General features: G+C 35.5%; 1 protein-coding gene across 3 annotated transcripts in view; it reads left to right on the top strand.

The window, feature by feature from the left end:
- The window catches only part of KIF6 (kinesin family member 6), a 504,404-nt gene that overhangs the window by 109,711 nt on the left and 371,962 nt on the right, over positions 1 to 22,731 (top strand). For all 3 annotated transcript variants that reach the window (XM_072642001.1, XM_072642002.1, XM_072642000.1), the window contains 2 exons: positions 10,407 to 10,554; positions 18,331 to 18,440. In XM_072642001.1, coding sequence (XP_072498102.1) covers positions 10,407 to 10,554; positions 18,331 to 18,440 — 258 coding nt within the window. The remainder of the gene's footprint in view (positions 1 to 10,406; positions 10,555 to 18,330; positions 18,441 to 22,731) is intronic.

Raw genomic sequence — 22,731 nt, 5'->3', positions numbered from 1 at the left:
CTTGGATAAGGTTTTTCTACCTCCTTTTTCTAAACTATTTATTTTCCTTGTAGTTTTTTTTTCCTCTAGATATGTTATTTCAGTTAAAATTGTATAATTTAACTTTTGTCTCTTGCTTAATTTCTTTCAGGTTCTCTTGTAGTCCTTGTGATCATATTTTTTTTTCTCTGAAGGTCTGCTTGTAGTTGTTGCAGAGTTATTGATTTCTTTTGAGTTTTTCTCTTGGGTATCTTGGGATCTGTAATATTTCTTCACAATTACTGCTGTCTCTTTTTATTTCCTCATTTCTACAGCCTTACTTAGCTCATGATTTGGAACTTCATGAGATGGACTGACTTCTCCCTGTCCTGCGCTCTTGGATGGAGTAGGAAGGCCCTGTTTGGTCTTGACCCCAATTTCCTGGGTTCCTTCTGTTGCCCTCCACTTCCTCTGACTTAGTACCTCTTAACTACTTTGCTCGGGATGCCTCTTAAATATGCCTCCTTCTCTCCTGTGGTACTGACCACCTTAGTGCAGGTGCTCACCTGTGATGGTGATTAATGACTGTGTCCTCATTACTTCTTTAGCGCTGATGGGCTAGATGCTATTCCTGTTGTCACTGCTGGTTGATGTCCATTCTGAATTGCTCCTGACACCCCATTTCAGGTGGGGTTTTCAGGTGGTTTTAAATAATCTGGTGTTTTCTTCTTTTAGCTGTATTTATCTTATCTTTCATTGTTGCCCATTGTTGTTCCTCTTTCATTCTTGATGAGGATCAATAACATCATTAGGGTAATTTCTGGACTTGCAAGTGAATTTAAGTGAGGCAGAGCTGTCCAGAGTCATCAGCCTCACTATCTTCTCCAGGGGCATCTGGATCCAGTGGTACGACTCATGGTCCCAACGACCAGATGCAGTGGGGCTGTGGCCTTTTAAGTTAAGGTCTTTCCCAGGTCTTAGTTTGTCTGAGGCAACATTCATCCAGTTGATTAAAGGATAGGTAAGAATTGAGGCAAAAAATGGCCAACTTTGTCTTCTCAAAAGAATCAGTCTGGGGAGGCAATATCTCAGAGTTTCAGGTCAGAACAGAAACAGTTGTTATACTCATTCTGATTCATCAGAACTAAACAGTGAGCAAATGAGGTTTGAGCTGGGACCTATTATTGCTCAATGTTTGAGAGAGAGAGAGAGAGAGAGAGAGAGAGAGAGAGAGAGAGAGAGAGAGAGAGAGAGAGAGAAATTTGGATTTAAAGGGATAATCAAGTAGCCCCATTTGAATCCCAATGAGCTTTGACAAAATTTGATTTTTTCAGAGCTATATTTCAAGAAATGACAAATGAAAACTACATGAAAGAAAAGGGTTAGCTTTCCCGCATTTCAGAGGATATGACATGATTGGACCTGTGATTTAGGAAAGCCACTCTGGCAGCTAAATGAAGCATGAATTAGAGTAGAGTAAGACAAGGTAGGTAGACATAATTCTGGTATGAGGTGATGAGACTCCGCACTAAGATGGTCAGTATCACAGGAGGGAAGGAGGCATATTTAAGAGATGTTGCAAAGATGAAATTGAAGGCCTTGGCAGCTGATTGAATATGAGGGAGGTAGGGTGCATGACAGATAGTGAGGAGTTAAGGATGACCCCTGGGTTGTGAGCCTGGGGAATAGGGAGAATGGTTAAATTCTCAACCGTAATAGGAAAGTTTGGAGGAGGGAAATTTTTTTGGGGGGGGAGTGCAGAGGGAGAAAGATATTAAGTTCAGTTTTGATCATGTCGAGTTTGAGATGTCTACTGGACAACCATTTCAAGACATATCAGTAACATGAGGTCAAAGGTCATTAAAGTGGTGGAAGGTCCCCTGGAAGATTATTTTTGTGTACTTTAAATCAAGGTGTAGGGTGTGGTTGGAGCAGTATCTGTTTTATATAGATTCAGTTTGTGTCTCTTTAGGAGGGCAAGGTGGTGTTCCTCACTATTTTGATTGTCCAGAAGACTAGAGTTTGGAATTTTGTCATGGCTTCCGTGTCACTTGAGCATAAAGAGCTTAGCCGATTTGCTGAAAGAAAGATCATGTAATTGACAGGGCACAAGACATGGAGTCAGGAAGACCTCAAACATTTGCCGACTATATAATCCCGTGTTACACCATATGACTTCTATGTACTTCAAGATCTTTGTCTGTAAAATGAGAATATTGAACTCAGTGATCTTCCAAGATCCCGTCCATTTCTGAATGGATAATCCTATAACATCACTTCTTGAGGTTTAGTAGAAATCCAACTATACACCATGAGAATTCTTTCTGACCCAGTGTTGCTTTTATAAAGAATGCAGAAGTAGAGAAGAACAGGGTCTATTTTTAGTAAATTATATCCTTTTAATCTTATGACAAGTAAACATATTTTATTGAATTTTATGGCCTCAAATCTTTTATTGCATTCCAATCCTGAGCCTAAATCATTGAATTGGCTTGAACTATACCTGGCACAGGACAGTCTTTTAGGGCAATAGAGTAGGTCACTGAGCATGGAAACAAGACTGGGCAGTGTGTGTATACCTGGAATCCTCCAGGAAACCAGAGCCACGGTACAAAAATACATCATCCTGAACCATAAGGAAGACTTCAAGAAGGCCTGAGAACCAGCACAATCTCTAATATTCTGAGATTATTAGGGCTAGCACAAGGAGATAGAGGCTGCTCCCTAGTTAGGCATTTTTGAAAGAGAAGACAGAAATGGGGTTGAGGTCTGCACTCACCAGAAGACAGAGGGATAAGCCAAGCTTCATCCTATCCATCTTCTCTAGAATGATAGTGCTTGTGGCAATAGCATACAAATTGCAGAGGAGAGAGGACCAAATGGGGCCTACCTTTGTGCTCTGGCACAATGTCAGTAAAAAAAAAATACTGTGGGTTAAAACCAAGAGGTAAACCCAGAGAAAGCAGTAAATCCACAAGTACAGATAGTTAAGGGGAACAAAGAATATTAGCCACAAGTATTACAATAGTGGCTGGTAGAAATGAAACAAGTTAAAAAACAAAATTAGAGCTCTTCGGGAAAATTTGTAAGACAAGAAAAGACCTTAGGAAATAGAAAATATTGCCCGGGTGCTAGACTCTAAAAAATAGAATAGAATAAATAGAACTCCAAGATTAAATGAAACAAGGAGAAATATTAGAACAAAATAAAAGCATAAATAGGAGGGTCATTTATTAAGCACTTGCTGTGTGTCAGGCACTGTGCTAAGCATTTTACAAATATCTCAATTAATCTTCATGGCAACCCTGTGAGGTAGATGCTTTTATCCTCATTTTACAGTTGAAGAAACTGAGGCAAACAGAGGGTAAATGATTTGCCCAGGGAAATATACAGCTGGTAGTATCTGAGGAAAAATTTGAACTCATGTCATTCTGATTCCAGGCCCAGTACCAAGTACCTACTATCAAAAACAGCTTACCTGGAAAATTGTGTGCAGAGAGACAGTATTATAAGAATCAGACTCTGAAAACTGTAACCAAACAAACAATCTGGATACCATATTTCAAGAAATTATAAAAGAAAACTGCTTAGATATATTAGAACCAGAAGACAAAGTAAAAATAGAGAGAATCTGCCTCCTAAAAGAAATGCTAAGTTGAAAATACTCAGAAATGTTTTAGCACAAATCCAGGGTTTCCAGGTCAAAGAAAAAAATATTACAAGCAACTAGAAGGAATGATTTTAAATACCAAGGAACCTCAGGATCGCATGAGGTTATGTTGCAACTACAAAAACTCTGGGAACATAATATTCCCAAAGAAAAAAAATTTACAACCAATAAAACTTAACTGAAAAAAGTATAATTTTTCAGGGGGAAAAATGAACCTTGAGTAGGATTAGAATACTTTCAAGCATTGCTGATGAAAACAACAGAGCTGAGTAGAATCTTAGAAACCCAAACACAGGAGATAAAAGTAACCTAGAAAGGTAAATACATTTGAGCATTTGAAAGGCACTAAATCATGACCAAGCACTTAAAAGGGAAAGAGCCTAGTGACCCATCAGAATCCTGCCTTCTTCATGAGTTACAGAGGGAGAAGAGAAAGAAAAACATGGAGCTTTGGGAGAGTCTTTGTACTGTTTCATTTTAAGAGAAGACAGAAAAAAGAAGGGGGAAGGTAATGTATTAGGGGGAAAATGAGGAGGGAGGAACTTAATATTTGCGATAATTTTGGTGTGCCAGAAGAGGAGTGCATAAAGATAGAGAAGGGATGGGGGAGCTGGCATCTCACTGGACTGGACAAAGAAGAGTTTAACATACACACAAAAATGTTAATGTATACATACCTCAGATTCAGCCGTGAAATAGTCAGGAGAGGGTAGAAAGGAAAGGGGAATTTAAGAGGGTGTGTAGAGATTAGTCACAAGCAAAACAAACTTAAATTTTCTAGTGCAAATTATAAAGTGAAGTTTAAAAGGACAGAAAAAGTAAGAATTGATCATCGGAGTCTGGGCTGGGTGAAGATAAGAGGGGCAGAAGACCCTCCCTCAGACCTTAATGGAGACAGCCTAGAACAGGGGTGGGGAACCTGCAGCTTTGAGGCCACATGCAGGCCTCTAGGCCTTCAAATATAGCCCTTTGACTGAATCCAGATTTCACAGAACAAATCCCTTGTCAAATGGCTGCTCTCGAGAACCTTGAGGGTCACATGTGGTTCCCCATCCCTGGCTAGAACATTAGACCTAAGAGCCTTGGGAATGACAGTGTCTCCCCAAACCACTAGACCTGCTTCTAGCCCAGCCATCACCACCATCATCCAGGGAAGCAATTTCAGAGGGAAATAAAGGTCAGCCGAATCCACCAAGGGACTGGCAAGTCTACCTGAATTATCACAGTACTCTGAGAGAGAGAGGAGACAGCATATGCAAGTCAAACTACTATCATCACCTTGACTACCCTGTCCCCTCAGACTCCAATGGCAGAAGCCCAGAAACCTGAGTTCAAGGGCCTTGATGAATAGCAACGTTTTCAGCAATGCCCACTGCCACCATCCAAGGAAGCAACCCTTGTGAATATATAGCCTGGCAATGGTTCCTGCAGATGTTATAGCCACAGTTTTTGTCATTCAATCAGTAAACATTTATTAAGGATTTAATATGTGCAAGCAACTGTGCTAAGAACTGGTCCTACAAAGAAAGGCAAAAAATAGTCCCTGCTCTCAAGGAGCTTAGTCTAATGGAAAGACAACATACAAATACCTATGTACAAATAGCAACTATATGCAGAATTATTTAGAAATAATCAACAGAACAAAGACACTAGAATTAATGGGCATCAGGAAAGGCTTTCTGTGAAATGTGGAATTTTAGCTGAGACTTGAAGGATGCCAAGAAGTAGAAATTAGGAGGAAGAGTACTCTGGGCATGAGGGACAGTCAGTGAAAATGTCCAGAGAAGTATTTTGTGTGAGGAACAGCAAGACAGTTGTTTCTGGACTGCAGAGTAAAGGCAGGGTGGGAATGCAAGATTTAGGAGCACGAGAAAGGTAATAGAGAACCATGTCGTGGAAGACTTTGCATATCTAAGGATTTTATATTTGATCTCTAAAGTGAAAGGGAGTCACAGGAGTTTATTGAAGTGGGAGAGTGACATCATCTGATTGTGCTTTAGTGCCAAGTCACTTTGACAGCTGAGTGGAGGATGGACTGGAGGGAGGAAAGACTTGTGATAAATGATAACAAAAAGTAATTCAGAAAGAAACAAAAGAAACTCAGAAAGCAACAAGTGGTATGGCTTCTTGTTAAATTCATTATATACTAAAAAAGGAAACTATAAAATAGAGATTCATGGTTTCACATTTAATCCTTTTTTCTGTCCTACTTTATGACAAAAATAGATGTTAAATTCAGGATAAATAATAAAATAGACTAATTGACTTCACAAGTATAAAGTAGAGAGGGTAGAGTTAGAGAATAATCTATCTGAAAGAGATGACTGTTTTAGTAGATTGCAAAAGTCATAAAAGTCAAAACTACTAGGGCAGCCAGAAAAGCTAATGTGAGCTTGCACTGCATTCAGAGATGCATGCTCCAAGAATACGCTGAGACTACAACACTACTCTAGTTAGACCATATGGAGAATACAATGTGCACCACAGCTTAGGAAGGACATAGACAAGTCAGAGATCCTTCAGAGAAAGGCAGCCAGGAAAGTGAAAATCCTTGAGTCCATGACATATCTAGATTGGTTGAAGAAACTCTGAGTATGTTTAACCTGGAGAAGACTGCAGGAAGACATATACTTTTCATCAAGTATCAGAAAAGTTGTCATTTGAAAGAGGACTTAGACATGTTTTGTTTGGTTCCAGAGTGCAGAACTGTCTCACTTCTGTATTTATATCCTCCCTACCTTGTTGATGTTGTGTTTGTCCCTCGTTCTTGAAGAGGACCATGACATCAAGATGATGACATGACTTGCATTTGACTTTGATTTGAGTGAGGAAGGGCCAGGCAGGGTCACTAGATTCACTTTCTTCTCCAGAGCCATCTGGGTCTGGTGACCTGATATTCATCAGCCTAAAGAAATTGATGCTTAAGAAATGTTTGTTGATTACTTGATTGAAATATAAAATGATAGGTGAAAGTTGTAAAAGGACAAATTTAGTCATGATGTCAGAAAACAACAACAAATTTCATAACAATTAGAGTTATCCCAAAGTGGAATGAGTTGCATTGTGTGGTTATGGTTTCCCCTTCATTAGAGGCTGTCAGGCAGGGCCTGGATAACCATTTCTCTGTTATTTTTAATGGAGAACCTCTTTTAGGTGGTGCTAGATATTAACTAAGATCCCTTCCAAAACTGAAATTCTATTTGTCTGTGATTTAGTATTGAAGAGGGTGGCCAGGGATGCATGAGTGTCAGAAGATGGAAAGAATTTGACAGGAAAACAATACGAAGAATCAGATGATGAAAGCTTATTTTTTTAACTTTCCCTACATCCCTATAAATCAAAATGTTACCACATTTCTAATCCTGCATGAACCTGCCTAGCTAAATTACCTCGGATATGTATATCTCATAGGATAATATAAAACTGTTTCCATGCTATTGTTTTGGTTTTGTTTTTATTTTGCCACTGATTGATGATCATTTGGCAATAATTATGTAGTTGATGAACTTAAATGTTACTCTCCAAGGCAACAGAAGAAATATCTGTCAAAATGCCATAACTATATGCATATTATTTATAAAGGGATAATTTAACATTCACTTCTTGAGTGTTGCTATGCAGAATGAAAACAGCACTGAATGGAAACTAATTTTCATAAATGGCATATGATCAGGAGACACCATCCTTTTCTATTAAAGGTTCCTGTATTTGTTGTGTTCTTAAATTTAAATTGCTTATTTAGAGCATTAAGAAAGGCTATCCTCCATTGGGAACGTGCAAAATTATATACAATGCTATTTAAGGACATTTTCCTACATCAACTAAATAAACTCATGGATCAGAAACCCTGAAGTATGTGATGAGGTCACTTCAGATTATCTTAGACTAGAGGACTCTGAATTAAATATTACCTTGATGTTTATGGATCTCAAAATGGTTGGTTTGAAGGAATGAGACCAATTTGTGAACAGAACACTAAGAATTGTAGAGTTGGAGGGAATATTAGGAATGTCTTTAGTAGATCCTTCTGTCTAAGTAGGCAAATTCTTAAATTGTTCAAGACAAGGCAGTTACTGATTCTATTTTATGAAATACCTAGGGATTGAGATTCCATATTTTTTTCTTAAAGGAAATTGTGGAATTTAATAGTGCCAAGCCTCATGGAGCCTTATGAAATAGCGTCCCAAACTGGCCTTCCTAGTCCCACTTTAACACTTAGGAATTATGTGAGAGGTCTTTGAAAACTATCAGTTGCCTCCTTTCTGCTATTGTTATTTCAAAGCTTGGAATCATATAGAATCATAGATTAAGAGCCAGGAGTAATCCTACAGGTCATGCAGTCCAACCTTCTTATTTTATAGATGAGTAAACTAATGTCCAGAGAGATGAAATAACTTGGGTCCAAGATATGGTAAATGTCAGAGCTGAGACTTGAACTTATGTCCTCTGACTCATGGTGCAGCATTCTTCTCACTGAAACTGCATTCAGTATCTTTGTCAACCAGTTTTCATTTAAGAATTTTTTAAAAAATCACATCAAGAGAGTCGTCTGGGGCCACTCTCTTCAGCAATTGACAGTGTACTCTGTGCCCAAAGCACTTAATTAAATTTGTAATGATGACAAATTTACAAATAATACTTTCATTTGTATATATTTTATTACATTAAAATGTATTTTAGAGGTTTATGAAAACAGTATATTCTCTGAACTTCTTTGGCATTCTATTTCATAAAAGAGCCATCAGTTTGGCTTGCATTGATTGTGGTTGGCCATATGCCCTACCCACATTTCCACCGCAGGATTTACAATTAGAATATGCCACCATAGAATATAGAAACATGGAGCTGAACTGGACCTGAGATGATCTCGTCTAGCCCTTTGACTTTAAGCATATCTATGTCTAAACCATTTGGAACAAATGTTTGTCCATTCCCATCTCAAATAGCTGTAGGCGTAGAAACTATGGCATTAATGTCAAAATGTACCACGTATTAGTGAAAGCATCATCACTAATTTAACATGCAATTTAGGAGCCTAGTTCATATTTTCTTATTTTATAGCTTGGTTTTGGTCAGAATGCCAACATTAAATTCTTTTGATCTTCTTTAGGCAATTTATCAGCAAACTTTCTCCAACTCTTTTTCAAAATATCTCTAGGATTTTCCTGTTACTCTGTTTCACACTGCCACCAGTCTTCCCCCCAGTTCTCTTTGTCTAATGCAGAGCTTCATTACTGATGGATTACTAAATCAGCCCTCTTGCTTTTTTTCCCTCTGATTCTAATTTTTTCTTTCTTTTCAATCTACTCTTAACATCTCTAGTGTGTTAGTCTTCCTAAAGCTATTGCTTTAATTATGTAACAAACTTGGTTAAGAACTTTGACTATTAATTATTTTTTTATTTTAAACTCTCCTACCTAGTTTTCAAGATCTTCCTGATCTGCTCGTTTATCATTTCCATCACCTTATTTCCCTTCATTCCTTACACCCCTAGATGTTTTTCTCTACACTGTTATACTACCATTAGTATTACTCCTTTTCCTTAGAACAATCTTGTGAAGTAGATACTATAGCTATTATGTCCATTTTATGGGGGAGAAAATGGAGGCTCACTCACAAATAGTAAGGCATGATTTGAACTCAGGTACCCTTATGTCAACTCAAACCTGCTTTATGTAGTATGCTACCTGTCCACAATCACCATCACCACAATGGAAAGCATTTAGGTAACACCTGCTATGTGCTAGACACTGTACTAAGTGCTTTATAAATATTATCTCATTTGATTCTGGTATCAATCATGAGAGGCAGTAATCATCTCATGTGCATGTCATTCCTTATTTTGTTGTCCTGGCCTATTTATTGTTTTATCATTGTCTTTTAGTTTTATATTTTCTTTTGCTTTTCCAATTGGATTATAAGCTTCTTAAGTTTATGGACAATGTTCTCTAGTTCTTTTGTAATCCCTTCTCCCAACCTCAATATATTTCATACTACCTAGGATCCAGTACAGTGTTGGACACATAATAGAACAAAACAAATAAATGAATAGATGAATAAAACATGATTTTTGCCTGTACTTGAGTCTTTGTCTCTACTACTTAGGATGAGGCAAACTTCCTATTTGCCTTAACCCAGGATTCAAGAAGTCATATGGCAAGTTATAAATTTCTGGCTCTACTTGGATTTGTTTATTTTATGCACAAGCAAAGTACATGACTCTGACTTAAGTCTGTTTGCCTGAATTTCTCTAAGCTATTGGAGGGATTATAATTGGTCATTGAGCAGGGAGAGATGTGATGCCAGAAAGGCACAAGAGGGTATGCTTAGTGTTTGGCTGGCCTTATGGAAGGAATTAATGGCATATTGGCAGTGGGTGTGCTTTGTACCAGGTATCTGGATCTCCTATGGTGTGCCAAATGAGAGAGATTAACGTTCATCCTATTTATAGCTTTTTCATCAATATTCTGTTTGGCTAAAGATGGCCAGAGATTTCCACGTGAGTGGCATTCACTGTACCTTTCCTTTAATTGCTCCACTTTCCCTTCTTTGAAGCTAAGTATAAATATTCTTGGGTTAATCAAAGAGGTTCCGGGTACTTGATTACCTTGATATATATTAGATATAGAGTTGAATTATGAGTATATTTTAAGCACTATTTGATAAGGTTGATGACGTTCCATGTAATTCTAGACTAAAGCTTTTATTTAATGCCTTAATAGCCTTTGGTATTTGAATATGGAAGCTATCTTAATCTTTACGGTGTTGTTCATTTCAGTGTTCTGGCTGGCTACAATGGCACCATCTTTGCCTACGGACAAACAGGCAGTGGCAAGACTTTCACGATTACTGGGGGAGCTGAGCGTTACAGTGACCGGGGCATCATTCCAAGGACCCTGTCATACATTTTTGAGCAATTACAAAAGGTACAGAACTATGATTTCCATTTATCTTATGTATTTATAACTCATTCTCTGGAAGAAGAAATTGTATCACTGGTAAAAGTTCCATTATATTCCACCTGAAAAAGAAAATATTGAGTGTGGCTAAAATTTTGCTCTGAATAACAAACATTACACTTAAAGGAGATTTTCCAGTGTCTTCCCTCTGTTAATTATCTTCTATTTATACCGTACGTAGCTTGCTCAGTATATATTTGCTTGTATAATGTCTCCTTCATTGAATTGTAAGCTCCTCGAGGGAAAGGATTGTCCTTTGCCTCTTTTTGCGCTCTCAACGTTCAAGAAAATGCCTACCACAAAAATTAAAAAAAAAAGTTTCTTCATTGATTATTTATTTTCAATAGTCCTCTAGCAGAGAAATTCAGAACAAGAGCTATTCATTCGATGATTGCTGTTAGAATGAAGATTCAGGGGTGGCTCTTTCTTTGAGGTTTAAAAAAGCACTTTTTTACTAAAAAAAAGACAAACTACCAACTATGTGATCTTTGCTTTCCTTGAGACATGGAGATATTTTCCTTTGCCATAATAAAGGCAGACAGTTCAGAAACCTTTCTCTTAACTATTAAAAACCCTCATGGGAAAGCTTAAGCTCATAGAATCACAGATTTAGAGCTAGAACATAATTCTTTTCATTCACAATTGATTAGAAGGCCAAAGAAGTAAAATCACCTAGTATAAATTAAATTTCATCACAGCTTATAGGTTCATTGATTATCTGTACACAGATTACTCAAGTTACACATATTCATTAGATTCACAACTTCAGAGTCATTTCAACACTGCTTTCTACTTAACTCCCCATATACAGCTGCCAAATCTTGTTGAACTTTTCCCCCATCTTTTTCATACATTCCCGTTTCTCTACTCAAAACAGCCCCGGCTGTGATTCAAGCCCTTGTCATCTCTCTCCTGGGCAGTGCAGCAGCTTCTTAGCTGACCTTCCCTTCAAACAGGCTGCTCCCTCTCCAATCTCCTTTTCACCTGCCAAAAGGATCTCCCTAAAGCATAAGTCTGACCACGTTACTCCCCTGCTCAGGAAACATTTGTGGTTTCTTATTAACCAAAGTTAATAAATACCGATTCCTCCATTTAGCATCTAGGGCCCTTCACAATCTGTCTCTATGCTACCTTTCTGGGTTTTTTACTCGTTACTCCTAACGTTCTGTGATAAATTTCATCCACCATTCTTGTTACTTCCAATACAAGATGTTCCATCTTCAGCCTTTGAGCCTTTGCACATCTTAGCCCCCTTACTTGGTATGTATTCATTCCTTTTTTTTCAGCTCTTAGAATCTTTCAAAACTCATTTCAACTACTATCTCCTATAGGAGGCTCATCCTGATCCTACTGGATGCCAGTGCCTTCACCTTCCAAAAAAGACTCAATGCAAAAATTTATTTTGTATTTTTGTGTGTTTACTTTTTTGGGTGCTTGTCATTCCTCCAATATACTGTAACCTCTTTAAAGAGATTTTTTTTCTTTGTATTCTCAGTGCTTAGCTCAGGGATTGTCACATAATAGGCATTTTAAATGCTTTAAAAAGCATTAATTTTAAAATATATTTACTCATGCTTTTTTAATGAATAAGATAATTTTAAAATAAAAAATAAAATAGTTTTAGTATACCATTAAAAAGAAGAGTTCCATATAACAAAATTGTTTGTATATCCCACAGTAACATTGTTCTGTTCATTTGGTTGCAAGAACTTCTCTAACATGAATATTCCAGTAAAAGTGCTTTTATTGATCGCAGCTCATATTATGGTTACTTTGAAATGAAAGCATCTGTTTGTGTGCATTATAGTCTGGACAAGGGGAGGGAAAAGTTATATTACCATATTGTATCTAAGATTTTCACAGCTCCATTTTTCTGACGTAATTTTATTTCAGATGAAATTACATTCCATATCATCTCATCCCTTCCTACCTCAACTATCCCAACCAACTACCCTTTCTGGAAAAATTCACTTTAACTAAAAAAACGAACCACTTTCCAGAAAAATAATATAAAAAGATTTATGAATTTGGAGGGGAAAATGGAAATATCTTATGTATCACGCTTTTTTCTTTTACCATATTATATTCCAAATACTTTCTCATTCTCAAATCCACTTGAGAGCTTCTGGTCTCCAGTTCAATTTTATTTTCAGGTCCTGTACAAGGGAAAAGTGATTTCTAAAATGTATTTGTTGTGGCCTATATGCGGAAGCTTGGCCTTTGATTAGTATGTTTGCCTATCAGGCTATTGCCTGATAAACCTTGCCCAAGATCAGAGAAATATTTAGGACCTTTCAAAATCATTACAGCCATTAGCTTTGCCTTGATTCACATAATTTAAAAATCATAGAACCCAAGAATTGAGAACTCTGGTAACACCATTCTCTCCCTTTTGTTCTGAACAGTAAAAGTAAAGTAGCCCTGTGTCTTAGCTGTTCTGTTTTTCTTAATAAAGCCTAAAATACTATTTGCTTTTGTGGGGGTGGGAGAGATTGTAAGGGAGTGGGGACTGCCACATGATTGTGTTGAGTTATATTGATATACAAGTCCACTAAAATGCCCCAGGTCTTTTTTTTTTTTTTTTTTCACAAATGGCTATCCAGATATGGCTCCCTATTCTGTACTTAGGGAATTGATGTTTAGACCCAGGCATAGAACTTTACATTAACCCATCTTCTTTTTCATTATATTAGATTCATTCCCTCATTTTGGTTTATTAAAATCTTTTGAATTCTTCATGGACTTGGAGTCAACTGGAGTCAACTTCACATCCCTATTCAAATACCTACTAACTGTATGATTATAGTCAAATTACTTTACCTTCTCAGAGGATGTCTGTTCATCTGTGAAACAGAGATAATACTTGCACTAGTAGAAGCAACCTAGTGTAGTGTTTAGGGTTCAATTAAGGTTCACTCTACACACTGGTTGTGTGACTCTGCAGAAGTCACTTAACATTTCAGTGGCACAGATAACTCTTAGGACTATAAATTATAGGGAAATTTTCACTTTCCGTTTATAGTGGGAATTTCCTTAAGGAAAGTTCATCATACTAATGAAATCACAGATCTGGACAAAGAAAAATGTACTGCCACAATACTGCTGTGAGAAAAGGACTTTGCAAACTTAAAAGTGCTTTATTGTCATCATCAAAGTTATTACTCAAGTTGGACAAATAACTAAAAGAACACACATCAAACCTGAAATCTATCCCTATGAGTGTTAGTGGTAAACATATTTTCAATGACTATGAAAGAAAAGAAATTGATTTAATTTGTTTTGGAAATTATTGCTCATTATTTTGAGCAATTTCTGAAGTTCAAACTTATTTGGAAGAAAGAGAAAATTCATTCTACAGGAAACATGTGGATTATATTACAGTCTGGCAATTCTGAATATTGAGAGAAAAGTAATAAGAAAAGGTAGCTCACCACATAGGAAATACTAATGTTTCTTCAGTGTGCATTCCAGCAAAAATCCAGAAAATGAAAAAAGCTGGTGGAGCCATCATTTTCCTGAAACTTTACAGTTGTTCTTTAAAAAAAAAAAATTAGAAAAAAGAGAACTTTATTTGTTTACTGAAACCAAAGTAAATTAATACTAGAGTATTCTTTTTTTTAACCTTTCCTCTTCTTTCCTTTTCCTTTTTTTAAACATTGATCTATTAAATTTCTCATCTTGAGGTTTAGAAAGAGGTCTCACTCTTGGGTTCTATCCTTTGAATGCTTTAGGGAAATATATGGTTGGGAGGAAAATTTTCATTTTAAGAGAGAAAAATATAGATATAGATAATATAGATATAGATCATTATATAGATGCATATACAGACATGATATCTTTTCTTTTCCCTCTGTTAGATAAGACTAAAACCTGAAGAGAGTCTACTCAGTTTTTATATTCTATTGATATCTATTGTTGAGTCAAGCTGTGAACTTTTTGCTAGGTAAAGCTGCACCTGGTACTGAGTTTTACAGGTTATGTGACCTCTCTGAGTTTCATTTTCTTTGCAAAATGAAGACAGTGATATTTGTACTACTTACCTTGGGGTTGTTGGGAGGAAAATACTTTGTAAACCTTGAAGGAAAATATAAATTTGGATGATTATTATCATTGTCACATTGTTTTTGCTTTTTTGAGAACATTTTCTTGGTGGAGTTATAGTCACTTATTTCTGGCTTACATTAAGTAACACCACAGGAACACTTTCTTAAAGAAAAGTTGCTACTGGAGCCTCATTATTGTATAATAGAATGACAAAAACCTATAATTTCAGCATTGGAAAGGAGTTTAGCAGTCACTAAGTCCAGCTCATAGTCCCAAAAGAATCTCTTCTCTAATATATCTGCCAGTTGGGTACACAGCCTCTACTTAAAGACCTTAAATGAAAAGGAACCTGGTACCTCCAAAGGCAGCCCATTCAGCTTTGGGATAGTTCTGTTGGTTACCAAGTTTTGCATGACATCAACCTTAAATTTGCCTTTTTGTGATTGCCGTCTATTGATCCTTGTTCTGCCCTCTAGGACCAAGCAAAACAAGTCAGAATAGGTCAAATGCTTCTTCCACAGCCCTTCACATCCTTGAAGACGCCATCTGCTTCCCTTCTGTTTTCTCTTTTCCAGGCTAATAATGCTCAGTTCTTAGAATATTTCTTCAATTTGGCATAGACTTAAAGCTCCTCACCATCTTGGTTGTCCTCTTGAAGACATTTTCCAATTTGTGAATGACCTTCCTAAACTGCAGCCCCCGGAACTGAATACCATAATCCAGGTGTAGTCTGACCACGAGGACCTTCTTCATTCTTTCTAACTGCTAGTGCCTGCTGCCATTCCATCTTTTCTTTATTTATTTTGTATACGTTCATTTGGGTATATGTCTTTAGTAATGGAATATAAGCTCTTTGAGAGCAGGTACATATTCAGGTTCATCTTTAAGTGTCAGTGCCAAATAGCATGCGCATAGTAGGTGCTTAATAAGTGCTTATTGATTATTGATTAACCAAGGCATAATAGAGCAGTTATATCTTCATGTTCCTGGTTGCTATAACTATTTTAATGCAACATCGATCCAAGTTTTTGACTTCTCAATCATACTATTAATTTCTATTGATCATTCAGTCCCCTTAATCCCCCAGTTCTTTTTTTGGACACCCTTCTTTCTAAATACTCCCATCTGGTACTTGTGAAATCAATTTTTTAACCCAGTCTAAGACTTTATATTTGTCTTCATTAAGTTTGACCTTACCACATTCAGCCCAATGTCCCAAGCTGCAAAGATACTTTCGCATCCTAAGTCTGCAATGTAGAATTAACTACTGTCCTCAGTTTTGTTGCATGCTTGTTTTTCTTATGAAAGTTGCCCTAATTGGTCACTGATCATTTTGGCTTGATGAGTGGTAGATCATCTAGGCAGTTTCAATATTAGGAGGTATCTAAAATCATGGGATTTTAAATGTGGATAATAGATAATTCCAAGTTGTTAGTGCCTTTGCTTCCTCAAATTGTTGCATTTGTTTAACTGCAGACATGCTCTGTCCCCAAAAAGGTATAAATTCCTTGAAGTCAGGGACTCTTTTTCTCTTTTTTCTTCATGATCCTAGGGCTTAACACAGTTCTTTGTATGTATCTATCACTCAGTAAATGTTTGTTCAGTTAAATTAAGCTTTCCCTCTAGTATCTCCTTTATTTTTGAAAACTAAGATTCAAAGAGATGAAGAGTTTTAACCAAAGTCATTCTGCTAATGAAATTAAAATTTGAGGTTTCCTAATTCCCAGACCATTACTCTCTGCATTCTTTACATTCTGTACCCTAAACCCTTTCTAAGTCTTCTCTGCTTAATTCTTATGAATAGCTTACCCAAGGATATGGGCCACAAAGTTTAATCTATTAATATTAAAGGGGGGCTACTCATAATATATTTCAAGAAGTTTATCTTAAGCAAATTTTCCAGGTTATTAGATATCTTCCATATGTGCCCACATGACACAGAAATGTTCTGTTTTTATGAAGAATAAGAAAATTTCAAGAAGGGGAGTAGATGTACCCTTTGTGTTCAGTAACTGAAGTAAAAGTAAGTTGCTAGTTGAGGATCCTTCAATGGTGACAGCAAATAAAGTTTTTTGTGCCTCTGTCACAAACATAAATGGTTATTTCTATTGGCTGTAAAACCTGGCAATAGGACAAATCTCATTGAGGCTGTTGTTACATTAGTTCCAGTATTTTTAAGGTTTATCTGTTGTTTACTTATATACATATTTTTGGTACATAAAATATATTTTATTATATAAATAGTTTTTATATTATTTATTTAAGTATTTATAATTTCTGTCATTTGTTTGTTCCTTACATTGTCCTATTGGCCAGGTCTTACAGAAAAGAAAAACAACCATTTATTTTTGTGAGAGACATGGAGAACTTTATTTCTATCACTTCAGGATCCTCAACTAGTTACTGACTTTTGATCACTTCTTTCTCTTAGTTTTTATTTTTTAATATCCATTTAAAAAATTTTGTGTTCCAAATTCTCTCCTTCCAGTCTCTTCCACACCTATTGAAAAGGCAAGCAATGTGATATTCATTACACATATAAAGTCATGCAAAACATATTTCTGTATTAGCCATGTTGCAAAAGAAAAAGCAAGAAAAGTAAAGAAAGTGATCAAGAAATATGTTCAATCTGTATTTAGTTCATCAGTTCTCTAACTGAAAGTGCATAGCATGTTTCATCATGAATCCTTTAGAATTGTCAGGTATCATTGAATGATCAGAGGAACTGAATCCTTCATAGTTGATCATCGTTACAGTGTTGTTGTTACTGTATGCAGTATTTTCCTGGTTCTGCTCATTTTGCATCAGTTCGTATAAGTCTTCCCAGTTTTTTTCTGAAACCATCCCCATAAGATTTCTTATAGCACAATAGTATTCCATCACAATTACATATCACATTTTGTTCAGCCATTCCCCAATTGATGGACATGCCCTCAGTTTCCAATTTTTTATGCCAGTATTTTGGCATCATTTCTGTTATCAGTAACTAGAAGTCCTTGATTTGCCAGTAAAAGCCAAGCAAAATGGTCTAGTAGTTCTGATAAACTCAGTAGGTCATATTATATTTGATCATACTATAAAATAAGTGAGTTAAGTATTGAGTCCTATGCCCTGAAACATGCTTCTATAATAAGCCACTGTAGGGCATCAAAGAATCTAGATATCTGTAAATAAAGCATACATTTTAGAAAAGAAGAAAGCCATTCTGCTACTGGAATTTTTGAATAATAGTAATTATTTGTATTTTTTTTAATCTTTCATGATATGTAAGTTTATTTCTTTATAGTTACTTTTTCAGTCTGGAAAGTGAAAAAATGGTGTGTCATATAGTCCTACAGTTCAACTAAGTTGGGTCTTCCTAAGTGTGGATTGACTTTTTATGTATATATGGAACCAATAAAAAATAGACTAAAGTTGCTTGTAATCATGGGTGTTGGTCATTAAAAAAATCTTTATACATATGGCAACTGGCAACTTGAAAGTGTCACAGATTTAAAGTGTAAACCATGCGGGGAGAGAGAGAGAGAGAGAAAGAGAGAGAGAGAGAGAGAGAGAGAGAGAGAGAGAGAGAGAGAGAGAGAGAGAGAGAGAGAGGAGGACAAGGCAGTAAGGAAGCTGCACTGTTAAATTTGTCAATCTTCCTGAAAGTTGAATTGCTATTTATAGCCCTTTACATTTTGTTTTTCCTTTTCCAATAAGGACAGCAAAAAAATGTATACAACCCACATTTCCTATCTGGAAATCTACAATGAATGTGGTTATGATCTGTTGGATCCGAGACATGAAGCCTCCAGTTTGGAAGATTTGCCGTGAGTAGCTAAACAACAAAGAATCAAAAAAAAAATTACTTTCAGATGTTCAGTTATATTAATTTCTTTGAAACTTTGTAAGTTCCTAGTTCTAAACTTAATTAACTAATGCTAGTTAGCAGGGGGTTTTCAGTAATGATAAATGGACAGTAGTCATGAGAGGCTGAAATACGCAAAACTGGGTTCTTGGGAAAACCTCTTCTGGATTTCATTCAAGAGAAAAGAACAAGATATGTTTTCTGTTGAATGCTGACATGACAGTGTGTTTTTTTTAGATGTTTCTAAAAGAAACATCTTTTCTAATTTTTTTCTTTTTCCTCAATGAGATGTTCCTTAGGATGCTATAAGAAAATATGAAAGAAAAGAGGCTTTGCCAAAGGTCTTTTCTAGAGTTGAAAATCAGATGTGGGATTTTCACTAATTATTTGCTTAAAGAATTACATTGTTGGAATAAAGTTTACTAATTATTGTACAACTTATATGCTGAAAAAATAAAAACTTCAGATCTGCTTGAAGAATCTCAGTTTTGGAATAAATTTACATATACACATAGACATATAGACACAGACCTTTCAGTCATCTTAGGTAGCGTACATATCTACTTATTTTAATTTGTGTACAATCAAGTTATATGTTCATTGTTAACAGTTCAGATTATTTTAATGTAGTATTTTGATTTATCAAAATAGCCTAGAAGAACCTGACTTATTTTTGCAGTAACTTTCCTTATTGAGTTTTCCAAAACAATCTAAAATATGAACACATGCACACACACATATATTCACACACATACACATATATAGCATATATGTTATATATGTATGTATATATAGTAATCCTTTGTCAGTTACCACTTTCATTTTCTCATTCAGTGAAGATGAATCAGAAAGGAAACTGTATCATTTACACCATCTTCATAAATATCCTTTAAATAAGAAAAATAGTATGATATATGTGAAAAAAGGACTGTATTTACAGAAAGAATATTTTATTTTATTCTTATCTCTGCATGTATCATGTGTCCCTGATAAAGTTACTTCTTTGAACCTCAATGTATTCACCTATAAAAAACTGGCATAGTAATATTTGTATTACTTACCTCCCAGGGTTGTTGTGAGCATCACATTGGATAATACATCACATTTTTTGTAACTATAAAGTGTTGTGTGTGTGCATGCATATATTAGCTATCATAATGATCATAAAAAGAAGAGGTCTTTTCTTTAGGAAATAGGATTGGCAGAGTCTTCCCATTTGATGGAAAGTACTGAATGTCAGGCTGTAATATTTGGACTCGATCCAATATGAAAATAGGAAGTCGTGGGCTTTTATACAAAGGAGTGATATAATGACAGCAATGTTGCAAGAAATTTAATCTTTGCTTAAGATAGACTATAGTGAAGAGAATCTGAAGGCAGGACAACTAGATAGGCAGCTATTTCAATAACCAAAACACAGGATGATTGGTGCTATCAGGTTGCCCTAAAGGAAAAAAAAAAGAAGGGAGGAATCCATCTGATAGATGCCACCGTGGGAAAATTAATAGGACTTGTCACTTGATAGCTTGGGATTTATTCATTTGTGAACTTTCTGTCCATATCCTTTAATGGGGATTTGATATTGTATTTTTCCTTATTCAGGGATAGCTCTTAGTCTTATAGATTTGAATCAAGTGACACAGAAGAGAAATACTGAACCTGAAGTCAGGACAACCTGAGTCCAAAATCAGACTTACACTCTTATTAGTTTTGTGACCTTGGACAAGTCACCTAACCTCTGTTTGCCTCAGTTTCCTCATTTGTAAAATGGGGATAATAATAGCCCCGACCTCTATTTGTTGTGGTGAGAATCAAACAAGATAGTATTTGTAAATCTCTTAACATAGTAACTGACATATAATAAGAGTTTTCTAAATACTAGCTATTATTATCATCCACATCATCATTAATAGCTTCTTATATATCTTGGATATGAGACTTTTATCAGAAAAACATGCTGAAAAGATTACTTTTCTTCATTTACCTATTTCCTTTCTAATTTATGCATTGGATTTATTTATGCAAAAACTTTCAAATTTTACGAAATCAAAATTGTTCATTTTATTTTGCATGATCCTATTCCTTGTTTAGTTAAGAGCTCTTCCCCTATTCATAAATCAAAAAGATAATTTTTTCCTTACTGCTCTCATTTACTTATGAAGTAACTTTTTATATTTAGGTCACACATTTACGTATAACTTATCTTAATATTTGATTTCAGGCTAAACCTAACTTACGCCAGACAGCAATCCAGTTTTTCCATTAGTTTTCATCAAATAGCCCTTCCCCCAATCACTAGAAACTTTGGATTTATCAAACATCTTCCTACTACTCTGTTCGTTTGCTTCTCTATGCTGTGTACCTGATTTGTCCCTGATTGACCTCTTTTTCTTTTTAAACTAGTACCAAATTGTTTTAATGATTACTTGTTTGTAGAGAAATTTGAGATCTGGTACTGATAGACCTCCTTTCCCATTTGTTTTTCATTATAACACTTCAGATTCTAGACCTTTTGCTTGTCCGTATGAATTTCACTATTTTTTCTAGCTCTGTAAAATATTGTTTTCGGAATTTGATTGGTATAGCACTGAACAAGTAAATTAATGTAGGTAGTATTGTCATTTAAAAAATAAATACTGGCTTAATCTACCTATCAACGACTAATGTGCCTTCACTTATTTAGGTTTGTCTTTATTTCTTCAAAGAGTGTTTTTTAGTCAAATTTATGTAGTCCCTGGGTGAATTTTGGAAGATACACTCCCAAGTCTCTTCAGTAGTTGTTTTGAATGGAATTTCTCTTTCTGGCTCTTTTTACTTTTGTTGATTCTACGTAGGAATGTAGAGTATTTAGGTGGATTTATCATATATCCTGCAGCTTTGCTGACATTATTATTTCAAATAATGTTCATTGATTCTCTATGTTTCTCTAAGTATGCCATTATGTCATCAGCAAAAAATGGCAATTTTTTTCTCTCTATGTTTATTTCTTTAACTTTTTTCCTTACCATATTGCTTGTTAATAGTTCTAGCATTATGTTAAATAATAGTGGTAATAAGATGGTATCTTAGCTTTATATCAAATATTATTGGTAAGGCTTTTAACTTTTCTCTATTTCATATAGTGTTTCACCTTGTATTTACATAATTACTACTAATTATATTAAGGAAATTCCCTTTTATTCTTATGATTTCTAGAGTTTCAAACAGAAATAAATGCTGAATTTTGATGAAAGTTTTTTAAAATCATTTATTGATATAATCATAAGGCTTTTAATTATTTTTATTAATAAATCTTCCTTTTGTTGAATCAATGCCACATTGCTGATATAAACCCAACTTCATGCATATAATATGTATTATATAGTGTAACATGTAAGGTATATTATATAGTGAAATAATATTATATATAGTGCATAAACTTTCTGATATATTGTTTTAGCCTACTTGCTAATATTTTATTTCAGTATTTGAATTAATGTTCCACTAGAGATATTGGCCTATTGTTTTCTTTCTCTGCTTTGTCTCACCTTGTTTTAGATATCAAGAACATGTTTTTTTCATAAAAAGACACTGAAAGGTCTGCCAAACATTTAAAGAATAATTAATTTAAATACTACAAAAACTGTTTTTAAAAAATAAAGGCATCCTACCAAATTCCTTCTATGACACAAATTTGGTCTTCATGTTTAAACCAGGGAAAGTCAAAACAGAGAAATAAAACTGTAGATGGACTACTCTAATGAATATTGATGCAAAAATTTTAAATAAAATGTTAGCAAAGAGACTATAAGGAATGCCAAACCAAACTAAATGGGTAGAGCCAAGAGATTTCACTGGAGAGATATTTATGCCCAATGAAAGGAGCTGAGGAGTTGAGATGCCCATGAGGGTGGGTAAAAGGGAGTCTCACCACCCTGCTACACATAAATGTACTGTACTATGATTTTTAGTTAAATTTTGTCAACAGAAGGTAAAAACAATGTCATCCCTTTGGCTAGTGAATATTTAAACATGTCCCTTTTTTATGTGGCCAAGAGGGAGCTAATGTGTTCCTTGTAGTGGTCTGGTATTGTTTTGCACTTAGATCTACTAGAGTTACATCTAGTCCCTTTGCTGCCACCATACCCACTCACCCTCAAGCAAATGACATGAACTAGGAAATGTTAGATGACAAAACATCTATAGAGCAGGGCTGAGGACCTTGTGGCCTCGAGGCCACATGTGACCCTCTAGATCCTCAAGTGCAGTCCAAA

Source organism: Notamacropus eugenii, chromosome 2 (genome assembly GCF_028372415.1).
Source record: "Notamacropus eugenii isolate mMacEug1 chromosome 2, mMacEug1.pri_v2, whole genome shotgun sequence".
Classification (NCBI taxonomy): Eukaryota; Metazoa; Chordata; class Mammalia; order Diprotodontia; family Macropodidae; genus Notamacropus; species Notamacropus eugenii.
The sequence above is the reverse complement of the archived record's forward strand: the minus strand, read 5'-3'. Positions and strand labels throughout refer to the sequence as shown.